General features: G+C 49.5%; 1 protein-coding gene across 1 annotated transcript; it reads left to right on the plus strand.

Moving 5' to 3' along the window:
• Positions 1-1,689: 1,689 nt before the first annotated feature.
• LOC125539508 (methionine aminopeptidase 1B, chloroplastic) lies at positions 1,690-5,863 on the plus strand. Its single transcript, XM_048702979.1, has 10 exons — positions 1,690-1,915; positions 2,376-2,448; positions 2,613-2,850; positions 3,171-3,332; positions 3,434-3,475; positions 3,590-3,661; positions 3,990-4,069; positions 4,481-4,578; positions 5,284-5,331; positions 5,550-5,863. The coding sequence occupies exons 1-10, from the start codon at positions 1,852-1,854 to the stop codon at positions 5,699-5,701; spliced, it is 1,029 nt and encodes a 342-aa protein (XP_048558936.1). The 5' UTR covers positions 1,690-1,851; the 3' UTR covers positions 5,702-5,863.
• Positions 5,864-15,417: the final 9,554 nt, after the last annotated feature.

Raw genomic sequence — 15,417 nt, forward strand, 5'->3', positions numbered from 1 at the left:
CATCGCAGGGTCGTCGGGCCCACGACAGTTCCAAAATAAAGTATACATTAGGCCCGACAGTCCTCCTCGCGGGAGGCTACCAATTTTGCCAAATGATCAGCTGAAGCACTAACCTTCCGTAAACTCCCCTTGTTACGCTTCAATGGTGATTCCCCTTTCTTCGAATTTTTCCTGCCACGAGGTTTAACATATGGGGCTGGAAGTGGTGGAGGTTCAACACTTTCCTGTTTGTTGCATTATTTTTGTACTTCAACATGCATCCCCGCGATGGCCGCATCCCCATATTCCCCTCTCAAGAGGTTTAACTTCTTATTTGTTGTCGGGGTGCTTTCCTTCTCTCCCTCTTCTTCTTTCTCCTCTGCATGGGGTTTCAATGGGCTTTCTGTTGTGTCATCAAGATCTTCCTCTTCCATCCCCGCATCAGCCGAATTCCTTTTCCTAGGAACATAGCGCGCCCCCAACTTGCACCCCTTCCTCTTCCACCCGTGCCCCTAGCCGGCGTCCTTCGAGATTGGAACTTTGAGCCATGTCTGAAACCCTGGCCAGGCAGAGTCCTTCGCGTGGCGATCATCCATGTCCCATACTCGATTTCCTCTGGTGCATGTACGTCATCCCCAATCTTCCTTAACATTACCCTAGAATGCCGCAAACCTCATAAAAGAACCCTATCTTCTCATACTTGATGGGTAGGAAGATCCTCTCCTTCCCATTAATGTTCAATTGTGCAAATCTCACTAGGGGTTCGGTAACATCAATCTTAGACCGGACACGTACATAGTTTCCTTCATACACCCTGCTACAGTTCATCTCAACACTTTTAACAAGTCCAAATCCGGTGACTTAACCAACCCGCAATGGGTTGGGAACGGTACAAATCTGGGAGGTCGTGGTTCTGCGCCCATACATGTGTGTGGTTCAGTTTTACCATTTCTGGTTTCTTCTTCCCATCATGCTCCTCAATCACCACCATGAGACCTCTAAAGATCCACGGGCCCTCATGCATGACGTGGTTCTAGTCGCCTAGACAAAAAAACTGGATTGCGAACAAGTTGTCGTCTACCTCACGGAACTCCGGATCATACGCCAGCCGCCACACGAACTTCATGGTGTCCTTAAACGCATCGCACTGGAAGGTTTTTTCTGGTATTAATACGAACCAATGCCGACCACCTTGTCTCCTTCGACAGTTCAGAAATTTCCTCCCCCGCTTCCCCGCGAATACATCATCAAGTTCAACATCCTTTAATTTCATGTTTCTCATCGTTGCTTCAAGATCAATCCCTCCTTTGCCCATCTTCGTGCCTCCTGCGAGGTACCTGACCCGATTGACGACGTCGCCATTGATATGATCTAACGCCGTCCGTCGTCACTAGCAGTGTTGCCTAGGCCAGGTGGATGGACCAGCCAACCCCTTTGATCAGCCCAAGCGCACGCTAGGTCGTGGAGAGGTTTGGGTTTCAGCAAGCCAGACCAAAGATCTCGAGATCACTCGACAACGAGAGAATCCCCATAGCGGAGAAAGAAAACCCTGGGGGTTATTTTTTAGACAAAGAAAAGACTAGGGTAAAGATCTTTCAATCACAATTTGCAGACTTCAAAATCTCCTATAGGTACAAGCAGGCCTTAATTTTAAAAAAAAAAACAAGGACTAGTGGCCCAGCCCATCTCCCAGGAGGAAAATTGGAAAAGGAACAAAACAAAATCCGTTGCGTCCGTATTATCCTTGTTGCAGTGTCTGGCCCTCGCGCTCTCGCCGTCTCGCTGCGGCTGCCGGCTGCCCCTCTCCCTCGCCGCGCGCGATTTCTCCGCCCACTCCCATACCCAAGTTCTAGGGAAAGATACACTGCTCCGATGGCGGTCAGAGTTCCGTCCATGGAGCTGAACCGCTCCCCGCCGCTCCTCTCCGGCGGCCGAGGTACTCCCGCATCGTCGCATTTTGTTGGAAAATGACCAGATTCTAGGATTCTTGAAGTCTGTAGAAATTTACCCCCTTCGCCCGCTTCTGGTTTGTGGCCTCTGCTGCTCCATTCCAGCGTTCTCACCGCGGCGCCGTGTTTACTGTCCTGCTAATCAGTTAACCAGCGTGCAGCTTACAAGTAGCATAACTGACCATGTGAAATTCGTATGTGTAGTACGTACAAAACTAGCTTCACTCTCACTGTTCTGCGGTTCATTTGATGATTGAAAGTTGAAACTTTATCAGTATGTGGTTATGATGCTAGGGGCATACTGTTCAGGAAGATTTTAGTTCTTTTTTTTCAATGTAATAAGGGCCTTCCGCCCCAATTCATACAAACTGAATGGTAGATTTTCAATTCTTTATCTATTAGTACTATTGTGTGTTGACCATTTGTATGTTCCATCTACCTTTGAAGGAAAAACATGCCTTCAGAAGCCTTTCATTGTCCAAGCAAAGAGATCAGGTGGATTGGAGAAAGCAAATACTAGGTACAAAACACATCTTTACAGTTCAGACTCTTATCTGATTGGTTTCCTTAAGAAATTTAATGTGGCCACCGGTTGGTAGCTTAGGACATATAAGTGCCACTGAACTCAACACTCGTCTTTCATAATTTGTATAATATTCTAACGCTTACCAAAAAAACAAGCAGGCCACGAGGACCGCAAGCTTCTGAAAAACTCAAGAAAAGAGAACCCCTGACTCGTGGAACTGTTAGCGCGCCTCTTCCGGTACCAGGACACATACCTCGACCTCCTTATGTTGGATCAAACAAAATGCCCGAGATATCGAGTGAGAGACAAATGCAGGACAAAGAGACCATCATGCACATGAAAGCTGCATGTGCGCTTGCTGCTCGTGTTCTTGAAAATGCAGGGAAATTAGTCAAAGTAAGCACGCCCTTCAGCATTTTTCTGTAGTCTGTTTCTCTTAAATCTAACTAGCTTGCTATCCATGTGCCAGAGCCATGAGTTGGTTGCGAGATCTTATGGGTTTCACCTCTAGCCTACCCCAACTTGTTTGGGACTACACGCTTTGTTGTTGTTGTTGTTTCTCTTAAATCTAACTATGTCACTGATCACCAGTTATAGTGCTGAATTTGCTCACTGTTTGTATGATCCCTTTGTTTACAATACAGCATGCCTTTTTTTATGTATACTCCGCAATTAATTTCAGCTTCAGTGAGAAATCTATTGCATCTTTCTATCAGCCCTCTGTAACAACAGACGAAATTGATAAAGCAGTGCACAAGATGATCATCGATGCTGGAGCCTATCCATCCCCGCTTGGATACGGTGGGTTTCCAAAAAGTGTATGCACATCAGTGAACGAATGCATGTGCCACGGTATTCCTGATTCACGAGAACTAAAGGTTCAGAAAGAAGGCCTTTCTTAACATGCTTTTCGCCTACTTCAGAGCTTTTCCACAGCTCCATTTCTGACCTAAATATGTGTTTTCGTGGGGTTTTACAGGATGGAGACATAATTAACATTGATGTCACTGTCTACTTGAACGTACGTGTTTATGCTTTTGCTGTATAATTATTTCTTGCCATCACTTGGTAACATCGATGGGTTGTGCACTTCAGTTTGGGGATAATCACCAAGTTATATCCTTCTCCATTTCAGGGTTTTCATGGGGATACCTCTAAAACGTTTTTCTGTGGAGAAGTTGACGAAGCTGCTAAAAGACTTGTGAAGGTACATTACCTTTTCTTTAGAACACATGTACTGCATGTTCTTGGAACCATAGTTTTTATTCATCAATGGTGGCAGAGTTCTGTGTGGCTAAAATGATCCATGAGGCACTGAAATAAACCCTTGCTAGTTTCTAAACTTGAAAGTGTATTTTTCCTATGTGTTAATTCCGTCACTGCTTCCACCTTTTCAAATTTGCTATGTGTCTGTTTACACTTGGTCAATCCAACTCATCACTGCTAGTGTAACTATGAAATGGCAGAAGGGTATATCGAATTCTCCTCAAATATAAACCTTGATAACCATAATGGCTTATTATTGCTAAAATCAGGTTACTGAAGAGTGCATGCTTAGGGGAATATCAGCCTGCAAACATGGTGTGAGCTTTAAGAAAATCGGCAGAAGAATAAGGTATAGGTCTCTCACACCATATTGAAGTGAAGGAGTCACATTTATTGAGGATGCAAAGTATTGTTCGAGTGTTTGACCATACCTATCACTGTATATACTGGGTAAGGTACACCCAGACTGTATCCTCTCAGATTTTCAAACCCAAACATTGGAGAAGCCTGATGTGCCAAATACAGACAGTCACCTTGTCGTCTTTAGAAATGTCTTCTCCTATTTCCTAAATGGGTTAATATGTGCTTCCAGAGTGTTACATTAGAACACTTTTGACTATCAAACAGTGTCATTTCCATCATTTACAATCAACTCAACATTTATCTCACGTGACTTAATACATCTATATAATTTTTTGCTTTTTTTCATAAAAAATGCATATTTAATAGTTTCACTCATTGGTTTTGTTGGCTATTTCAGCGAGCATGCTGAGAGGCATGGATTTGGTGTCGTGGAGCAATTTGTTGGGCATGGAGTTGGCAGAGTATTCCATTCACAGCCAATTATATATCACCAGCGTAAGTGATTGCTAATAAACAACGAGGGTTTTTAACATGCTCCCTCTTACCTCTCCTTTTCACATGAAAGGTAAGAGTATAAAATAGATCTGAGCCGTTGATTGCATTAATTAGTGTGTTTTATTAACTCTTACCTTCTTACCTCCCATGTGAAAAGAGGGGGTAAGAGGGAGCATGTTAAAATTGCTCACAAACAACATCCATATTGTATCGAAAACTGAGGAATTTGCATGCGCCAACATTGCTATTGCTTATGGTAGTGTGCCCTATGATAATAGAATGAGAAATTAGCACATATTCTCAATTGTAGAGCAAACTCTAGTGAAGATTAGAGGATCACTGCAGAATCTACTGCAGCCCAGTGTACATCAAATTTTTGTCCAGGCTACAGACATTCTGTCTGGGTTCTCATGCCATGTCCGTCAAGTTACTTCAATTGGTCATAATGACAACAAAGAAACTGACAAAAACATGTGCCGAGCCACAAACATGTTAATGGAATTTGACGGTAGTCAGTGCCACCAACTAGCTGACAGATGATTATTGCGATATTGAAGCAGGCATTATGTCGGTAATAGCTTCTGAAGTCAAGTGCTATTGGTTTCGTTGCGCTGTTTCGGCACTAGATAGCTTGATCCGATCTGCTGCATTGTCCATGCTTGGACAATTATAGCTGACAGACACATTCTTTGTGCACTTGAACAGGCAACAACATGCCGGGGCAGATGGTAGAAGGGCAGACATTCACAATAGGTACGCACCGTTCATCCTGCCAATACCTTCTTGAGTAGTACTCCCTCCGTTCCAAATTACTCGTCTTAGAAATAGATGTATCTAGAACTAAAATACATCTAGATACATCCATTTCTGCGACGAGTAATTCGGAACGGAGGCAGTAGTACTAACCGAAGGCTGAAGCAGCCAGGTTTTGAGTATTTGACTTAACGCACGCTGTGGCAAACTCTGGGCAGAGCCGATCCTGACCATGGGAGGCAGCAGCATCGAGTGCGACATGTGGGAGGACGGCTGGACGGCGGTGACGACGGACGGCAGCCTGGCGGCGCAGTTCGAGCACACCATCCTCATCACCAGGACCGGCGCAGAGATCCTCACCAAATGCTAGCAAAGCCAGCGATGAAGGCGTACGAATCCTTACCCGCGTAGATCACGCGATTTCATCTTCTTCGTCTTCTTATCTTGTATACAAAGCATTATTGCTGAAACAGCTGCGTAGGTATAGCCGGTTATTTTTGGCAGCAGCAGAGAGCTTCCCCAATCTTTTCTCTGCCGGTTTCCCGCCTGTTTTTTTTTTCTTTGCCCTGTTTACTTTTCCTGTTTTTCTACAAAAAAAAATCGTTTTCTCATGTCTATGGCCGTGGCCGCCGAGCACCGGGCGTGGAAGCTCTGCGTGCCCGTGGCCGCCGAGCGAGACAGCGTCCTGGCGCGGCGGGGAACAAAAGTTTGGGTGGGAGTAGACGCCGCTGGTTGCTGGTAGTGGTTTTCGCGGGTGCGGCGCCGAAACGTGGAGCCGAAGCGAGATCGCCGGCGGACGCCTTGATGGCTCCCGGGGCGCCGCACGGGTGGTCGCGTCGCCCCGCCGTGCGCGCGAGGAAATCGCAGCTCCGTCGCCGTGGCATATCTTAACGTTGCCGTGAGTACGTACGTACGTGGAATCGCCCGTGCGCCTTCCACGTGTGGTTCATCCCCGATGGAAGAAGGAAAAACCTGTCGGTAACCACGCAGAAATATTATCCCTCAGAAAAAAAAAGAACACGCACACATATTTTCTTCCCGCAAAAAACAAACGCACACGCACGGATATTCGAGCGAATCTGCATGGCGTGCACTGCTGACCCGCCGTCGCGTGCACCACTGTTTCGTCGGCCTGGGTAGGGGGCACGACAGCACACGGACCACCACAACGCGACGCGACGCACCTTGTTTCCACCGTAGAGGCGTGGGGGCAAGCAAAGCGACGAGCAGGTTCGGCGCCGCCGCGCGCAGCTGCTCGATCCGATCCACCGGGCCTGCGTGCTTTTGCCAGCAAGCTCGTGGTCCGGCGGTTAGTTTATTCTGCCCGGCGCCGCCTGATCCAAAGCCGCCGGCGCCTGCCCTCTATGGGCCCGTGACGACGCGTGTCCGTCCCTGTATGGCCGGACGGCTCTCGCTCGGGTTCAGAGCCGGAAAAAAGGCAGCGTTCTTCGCCGAGGCACTTGAGTTGATGCCTTGACTCACGCGCGGTAAAGAGATTCCCCCCTCCCCTCCCTCGCGCTGCCCTCCCCAGAGTGGCTCGAGGGCGCCTAGGGTTTCCCCGGCGCCGCCCCTCTCCATCCTTCCTCCCTCCCTTGCCGCCACCCGAGGCGGTCGCCGGGCAGCTGCCGATGACGGTGGCGGTGAGGTCTTCGTCGCTTCATTCTTGCGAAGGACTCCGGATCCAGGGCGGCGGCCCTGGTTGGCAAGGCAGTGTCGTCTCTTCGGCTGGCGGCGTGCGCGGGAGATGCGGGCTGGCTTCCTCGGCTGCTCGGGCGGCGAGGAGCAGGCGGGTAGCGGGCGCGACGCAACAAGGTTTCCCTTTCTCCGTTTCAGATCTAAAGGTCAGGCTCCCCTTCTCTGCTCTCACTCCGCTGGTCCGCCCGATTTGGGGCCTCTGGCTGCCGGATTCGGTGCCGGCGGGGTGCTCCCCGAACTGGTGGTGCGGGACGAGCCCGGGGGAAACCCATGTTTGGTTTTTCCAGTGCAGCGGCGGCGCCGCCATCTTGCGTCGTACTACTCCCTGGAGTCACCGCTGTGGGCTCCCCTCCCCACCCCGGCCAAACTTCCCGGGTGAAAGCTCGAATCCCGGCTGGATGGGCGACGGCGGCGCCAGGTGTGTCGTGTCCTCCTTGGAGGCGCCGCCTGGGGAAGATTGGTGCTTTGGGTTGTGTGCAGCAGCTTGCAGGTGGGCGGCTGGTGACTGTCGAGTCTCTGTGGCTCGGTAGCTCCTTCATTTCGGCGACTCTTCCGGCGGTTTACCCTCTACTATCTGTCTCCTTCGGTGTCTACGGTGTTGCCGATGTGTGTGTGCTCCGACTTGTGGTCGTGCTCCGTGGCTGCCTCAGACTCGAGACCAACCATTGCTCTAGCTCTCGGGTGAGCGTCTCTGCATTCGACGGTGCAGCGCCTTCGAGCCTAGGTGAGGGGAAGGGATCCCCTTCGATGTTAGAGGAGGCAGGTGTTGGGTCATCTCCAGCCCCTGGTTTTCAGCCCCTGAGTTCGACTCCTCTACCGTTTGCTGATCCTTGATGCTTCATTTATAGTCGTTTTAGGTGCCTTTCTGTAGTGGGCTTCTCCTCAACTAGCAGTTCTTCATTAGTTATCTTTTGTTTGCTGGTTGTAGGTGTAGTGTTGTAAGCTGTTCTTGCAGCCCCCTTGTATCGTTTGGCCAATGTTGTGTGGTGGTCTCGCTCTTGTACTCCTGGCTGGTTGATGGCTTTGTTAATTCAAAGTCAGGGTCTTCTTGAGCCTTCGTTTTAAGAAAAAAACTGACGCGCGGTGGAGGCTGACCCGAGGCGAGGCTAGAGCCGCTCGCCGTTTCCATTTCGCCACTGCTTTTCCGCTCAAAAAAAGCCGCCGTGCTTTTGCGGGGTGCTGTGGAAGCAAGCAATATCGGCAAACTGACTGCGAAATGTACGTAGAACGCTGTTTTCGTGGAATATTCGGCGCCCACAGGATAAAAAAAACCTCCAAAATGGCCTGGTTTCCAAAAGAAAGACAGACCTCTAAACAATGCTCCAGTACAAGTAGCTTTATGTGTGCACCTTGACTTGGTGAGCATCGACCGAAGTAAGCAAGGCTCCTCCGGAGAGAAGAAGAAAAGCAAAGCTAACCACTAGTAGATTCCTGGGCAAAGCCGATCGAGGCTGCAAGCAAGTCCGTCAACAGCTAGTGCTGCCGGTTTCTCATCGAATCAACTCAAGTAAGTAGGAGTGGTCAAGCTGATACGATATGGATATGCTCGCTTGCTTCCTTGCTTGCAAGAGAATCCATCCAGCCGTAGCAAAACAGTCGTCGTCGGAGCAGGGTTTGCAAAAATCCAACCGTGAACCGGCAACTGCTCCCCGGTGCCGCCACGACCACGAGTATACACACAAGCACACGGGGACGCACGCGTGGACCATGTGTAACTCGGTGGAGTGCGGGGTCAGATTTGCCGCGTTCCGAAGGAAGCTGGAGTAGCTAGCTGGTAGGACGTTGCTGTCCGCTCCGTCCGTGCGACGTGTGTACGTACTACTCCTTCCGTTCGGAATTATTTATCGCAAAAATGAATGTATCTAGACGTATTTTAGTTCTAGATACATCCATTTTTGAGACAAGTAATTTCGAACAGAGAGTACATAGTTGGACGTTGACGGACCCTCCCTTCTCCACGCGCGTCGTTGTGGCCTCCAAGTCGTTGCCGCGGCCGCGTCCCCTCCACGCAGGATCTCCCGCGTGCGGGCGTCGGTCGCCGGAGAGAGCATCCGCCCTACGCGTTGCGAGCCCGGCGGTGGTTTCGCATTACGAAACGTCGAGCAGACATGGATAGCTGGCCACCGAATCTAGCGAATCCGCCGTGTAGGCAGACGGCGGCGGCGCGGCGCGCATTGTTGACTTGCCGTTGCGTGCAAAATTTCGACGGCGGCGGCTGGCTGGCTGGGTGGGTGAGGGGCACGACCACGGGACTCGCCTTGCTTCCACTGTAGAAGCGTGCGTGGGCCACCGTGCTGGCTCGGCGCCGCCTCAGCTGGCGGCACGGCGCTACTCCATCGGTTCTACGCACCTGCCTGCCATGCCATGCCATGCCAGCAGCCAGACCACGGCTCGTGATCCGCTGGCCCTGAACCCATGCCAAAGCCGCCGACGCCCGCCAGCTGTGGTCCCTTGCTGACGCGTGCTGACTCCTCATTGGCCGGCCGGCCGGATCGCTCGGGTTCAGGGCCGAAAAGGACAGCGTTATTCCTGAACGAAGTGCTCCGTGCTCGAACCGGTGCTTTGACGATGAAGAGAAAGAAGACCTACTCCAGTAGAGGGGAGACCAGTGCTTCCATCGTTGTCTCATTCGCTCCAGCTTTTCTGCAGAAAAGGAAAGTTGTTCTCTCCGCCGAGGTGGGATATTAGCAATTTGACTGCGAGGTAAACGTTATTTTCACACAATATTCAGAGCTATTCGTTGGTAAGAACGTTGGTAAGAACCACCTGGTTTCCCAAAGAAGGGCAAAACCCTGAAGTATAACTACTCCCTCCGTTCCAAAATATATTGCGCCCGTGCTTTTCGAAGTTTAACTTTGACCAAAAATTTAACCAGCGAGACCGACTGTGACGGGAGCAAAAATTATATAATTGAAAACTTCTTTTGAATACGAATTCACTGGTATAATTTTTGCTCCCGTCGCAGTCGGTCTCGTTGGTTAAATTTATGGTCAAAGTTGAACTTCGGAAACCGACGACGCACTATATTTTGAAATAGAGGGAGTACCTTTTTCTGCACCTTGACCTGGTCAGTTTCGAAGCTTAACAAAAAACAAAGCTCCTCATAATGTTTGACCAAGTTTATAAAAAAATATGAACATTTACAATAGCAAATCTATATGATGTGAAAGTGTATTCAACAATGAATCTAATGGTATTGATTTGTTAATGTATATGTTAATATTTTTGTTCATAAACTTTGTCAAAGTTTACAAAGTTTAACTTTGACCAAAGCTAATATGTGGAGTAAATAAAAACAAAGGGAGTGTTGGATTATAGATGGGGTTTGGCCCATATAAGACAATAATATCTGGTTAATCTCTAAGGCTCATTTAGGTGCATGGCAAGTAGTGGAAAGTTTAATACCATAATGCTACAATAAGAAGGCTGAGACCACTTTATAAGGGTTGCTTTACCACATGTCATTGGAAGCTTGGGAGCTCCACATACACCATCGGTTGTCTAAACATAGAGCAACTAGGATTGCTTGCAAACCTCATGTACACCCCCCACGAGTTTTCATCTGTGACCGGCCACGGACCCCAACGGGCAAGTGTACTATCATTACCTCCGACAACAACAAAGGCCTCCATGGTCATTTTCCTTCCGCGCATCTCAGGGCCAAACGCCGCTCAGGTGCATCTTTTGCCTGCCGCATAACCTACTTTGACCATGTCTCTCACTACCACTGTCGTTGACCCACACTTGGACACATTAACCCTGGGAGGACCGTTGTGTACGACGTCCCCATCGAACACTAACAAATTTTCCATAATAGCTAAGGAACATCCATATTTACATTTCAAATAATTAGTAACCGAATATTTTAGTATTAGTCGTTAAAACTTTAAATATAATAATAAGGAAAAAATATTTTAATATTTGTATTTACATTTGAAATACTAAGTGTTTTTTAATATCATTCGTTTCGACTCTAAACATAATAATACGATCATAACATTTTAATAAGATACGATTAAAACTCTTAATATATTTCGATTTTAATAACATTTCATTATGAAACGGCTAATACATTTTAATATGCATATTTTCTTTAGAAATTAGTCAATTCTTTTTAGTATCATTTGGTTGGACCTTAAACATAATAGTACGATGATAACATCATTCACGGTAGTATATCAATATAAAAAATGTTCGCAAGAGCAGTAACATCATTCACAACAGTACATCAATATAAAAAATATTCACAAAATTACACGTTGTCATTTATACAACAACTTCAATATGGATGTCGTTCCGAATAAAATTAAGCCTCACAATAGTATGAAAAAATGTCCGTCGGCATGAACATATCACCAGTAATATATCAACGGAGTCAACCTATTATCACATGCACATAAATATTAGACACGGAAAAAATAGCATTTACATGTATGTGGTCATCACCTCAAAAGGGACATCGAAGATCGAGACATAATTTCTTCAATCACATCATCTCCTCCTTTTTGATGATGATATTTTTTACCTAATTACATATATCATTAAGGATATTAGCATCTAATCTTAATATACAAAACTTAGATTATTGCGAGGTAACCAAATAGACCTACGGTTTCCTAACTATACAACTTATTAATAAACATGCCACATGAAATAACATCACATTTAATCAGGAAATGACCAATTATAGTACAAACTTTTCGTTAATTACCATATTAAGAACTTCTTGCATACCAAACTAAATTGATGCATTTGAAAGGCCTAACGTTGATCTACAATACCGTCAAATATTTGTTGTCCAAATTTCAACTCTAACCCAACCTAAACGTTCAATAGAAGTACTAATTATGACTTAATGACAAAAGTAGCAACATTGTGCATGTCAAGAAAATTACTAGTAATGGACATGGCTAACATTGATCTACAACATCTTCTTTTTTTGCGAAGAGATCTACAACATCTTCAACTTACTCTTCTAAAAAAATACTATAAATGCAACATATCTCGTCTAAAAACTTTTGTAACTTCCAAGCATAGCTAATGACGAGCTAAAAAACTAACCAATTTCCACCGTGCATGCCAAAAAAAAAACATGTATTGCAAAGCTCATACATCAATCTTAAACTTTGTAGTTCACTTCGCACGACAAATCCTACTTTAGAAGCTCCAAATGACTCCACAAAGTGATGAAATAGTAATGCCTAAAACAACAAAGAATACATACTTATGAACTAATCAAACAGAGTAAAAACATCATGCATGCGAACGAAACCAACAAAGATGGATATATCTTACCTCGGCCTATCTTTTCTTCAACTTCAAAATCCAACTGTAAATCGCCCAAAGTCGCGAGTGAAAGTGGCTACTGAGCTTTTCTTTCTCTGCGTTCTTGGAGACTTGGAGAGAGCAGAGAGGCACTGAAGGCAACCAGAGAGTGAGAGGGAGTGTGTTTGCACTTGGAGCAGCGGCATTGCATATAAAAAGAAGAGGAGCGCCGGAGTGTCGGGACAACAGGTTAGAACTCACCTACCGCAGTCTCCGCAGTCTCGGATTCCAACCTGAGTGGTGCCGCATCGGCCGCAGCAACAACAAGGTTGTCGGCTCGCGCGCAGCAGTAGGACTGATGCCGCCTCGCGCCAAGGCAGCAGGGCTCACCTGCCCCTGCCCTGTTCCATCTTGGCTCGCCGCTAGTCGAGGAATCCTATTACCTGCCACATGTCGCCTCGTTGTCTCCCCCGCGTGTGGTGGCACCACGGCTAGACCGGTCTGTTCTGGCAATTCGTATGAGAGGTGGTCTTTTTCGTCAATTCCGTTTGGCAGGTGGTTCTTTTGGAAAAAAAATCTGGCGCGGCAGGGAACAAAAAGTTCGGTGGGACTTGCCGCGTTGGAAGCTAGACTAGATAGAAAACGCAGGCGCGATCCGGCGCGCGGCGCAACCTTGAGCCGAAGCGAGATCGCCGGGCAACGACCCGATGGCACCGGCACCGCCGCACGAGTGGTCGCGTCACCTCGCCCCGCGTGCAAGGAAACCATAGCGCCGTCGGCCGTCGCCACGCCATAGCTTAACGTTGACATAGTACGTACGTGGAATCGCCTCGTGCGCCTTCGACGTGCCATTCATTCTCGGTGGAAGAAGGAAAAGCCCCACCGCCGCGTGCACCACTGTCTCGTCGGCCTTGGTGGGGGGCACGACCACGACACGGGCCACCACCACGTGACGCGACGCGACGCACCTCATTTCCACCGTAGAGGCATCAGGCATGGGGGCAAGCGACGAGCAGGTTCGGCGCCGCCGCATGCAGCTGCTCGATCCGATCCACGGGGCCTACGTGCTTTTGCCAGCAAGCTCGTGGTCCGGCGGTCGCCGCCTGATCCAAAGCCGCCGGCGCCTGCCCATTGTGGGCCCGCGGCGACGCGTGAACCGGAAAAAAGCCACTGCACTTGAGTTGATGCCTTGACTGACGCGCGGCGGAGGCTGACCCGAGGCAAGGCGAGGCGAGGGCCGCTCGCCGTTTCCATTTCGCCACTGCTTCTCCGCTCAAAAAAAACCGCCGTGCTTTTGCGGGGTGCTCAGGGTGGAAGCAAGCAATATCGTCAAACCGAATGCGAAATGCCGGCTGTTTTCGTGGAATATTCGGCGCCAACAGGATAAAAAAACATCCAAACTGGTCGGTTTCCAAAAGAAAGACAACCCAGTAAACTAGTACTACCGGCTTCATGTATGCAGCTTGACTTGGTTAGCGCCGATCGAACTAACGTGAGAAAGCAAGGCTCCTCCGGAAAGGAGAAAAACGTAGAGCTAGCCACTTCGTTCCTGGGCAAAGCCGATCGAAACTGCAATTCCGTCAACAACTACTGCTGCCGTTTTTTCATCGAATCAACTCAAGTAAGTAGGAGTAGTAAAGCTGATACGATACGCTGGCTCGCTTGCTTGCTTGCAAGAGAATCCATCCAGCCGCAGCAAGACAGTCGTCGTCGGAGCAGGCTTTGCAAATTCCAACTGCGAACTGCTCCCCGGTACCGGCCGGGCAATGGCGCCGGCAGCACCGCACGTCCACGAGTATATACACAAGCACACGAGTCCCCACTGCACTGCCTGCCTGGCGACGCGATTGCTCTCCGCTCCGTCCGGGCGTCGTGTGTACGTACGTGCGGACTCGTTCCTACCTCTACCGGACCCTCCCTCCTCCACGCGCGTCGTCGTGGCCTCCAAGTCGTTGCCGCGGCCGCGTCCTCCCGCCCCTCCTCACTCAGCATCTCCCGCGTGTCAGTGCGTGTGGGTGTCGGTCGCCGGAGAGGAGAGGAGCACCCGTGCTACGCGTTGCGAGCGAGACGCCGGTGCCTGGGGGCTTGGCGGTGGCGGTGGTTCCGGCTTCCGCGGGTGCCGAAACGTGGAACGGAGGCGAGATCGTGCTGCACCGCGCCTTGGTGGCAGCACCAGCCGGCACAGCTGGTCGGGGCAGAACGCCAAGGCGAGCGTGGATGGGTGCGTGTCGCTCCTTGAGCAGGAGCAGGAGCTACGTACGTGCGCACGACGAGGCCACACACCGCGTCAGAGCACCCCAAATTCTGCCGTGCGTGCGGGCTCGACGTGTCGTTCTTGGGCATCTCCCCCGGACGGACGGAAGAAGGAGAGAAACCATGCGCTGCACGGCGGGTTAACCGCGCGGATCGCACTACGATGGGTAGCTGGCCGTCGAGTCTAGCGAATCCGTCGTGTAGGTACTAGACGGCGGCGCTCATTATTGACTTGCCGTTGCGTGCACAATTTCGACGTCGGCGGCTGGCTGGGTGGGTGGGGGCACCACAACGGGACGCGCCTTGTTTCGACCGTAGAAGCGCGCGTGGGCCACCGGGCTGGCAACTAGGTTCTACGCACCTGCCTGCCATGCCATGCCATGCCATGCCAGCAGGCAGCGCGCGGCTCGTGATCCGCCGGTTGCTTAGGCTAACTCCATCACGCGACCCCAAACAACGTCCGTTTTGTCCTGTTTTTTTCTTTTGGATAGATTTGGGGTCGTGTCCGGGCCTGTCTTGGGATGCGGTGGTCCCATCCTGTTCGCGTCTATTTAAAAAAAAGGGACGTTTCAAATGCCACGACCCGAGTTCATCACGCCGGCAACAAAGCCAGCGGCCTACACGACCATCGTCGGCAACACAGCCAGCGGCCGACAACACAGTCAGCCTCCAAAATGAATAGTTGTCCTTACCGGCAACACAGCCGGCCTCCAAAATGAATGTTTTTTCGCCGGCACACTGTCAGCGGCCCAGCGGGCGAGCGGCACCTATGCCAGCCTCCAAAAAGAACGGCCACGCCGATCGGACGACCTAGTTCAGGCCTTCGGCGTCGAGCATCTCCTTCTGCTTGGCCTCGAACCAGGCCCTCGTCTT

This window comes from Triticum urartu, chromosome 2 (genome assembly GCF_003073215.2).
Source record: "Triticum urartu cultivar G1812 chromosome 2, Tu2.1, whole genome shotgun sequence".
Classification (NCBI taxonomy): Eukaryota; Viridiplantae; Streptophyta; class Magnoliopsida; order Poales; family Poaceae; genus Triticum; species Triticum urartu.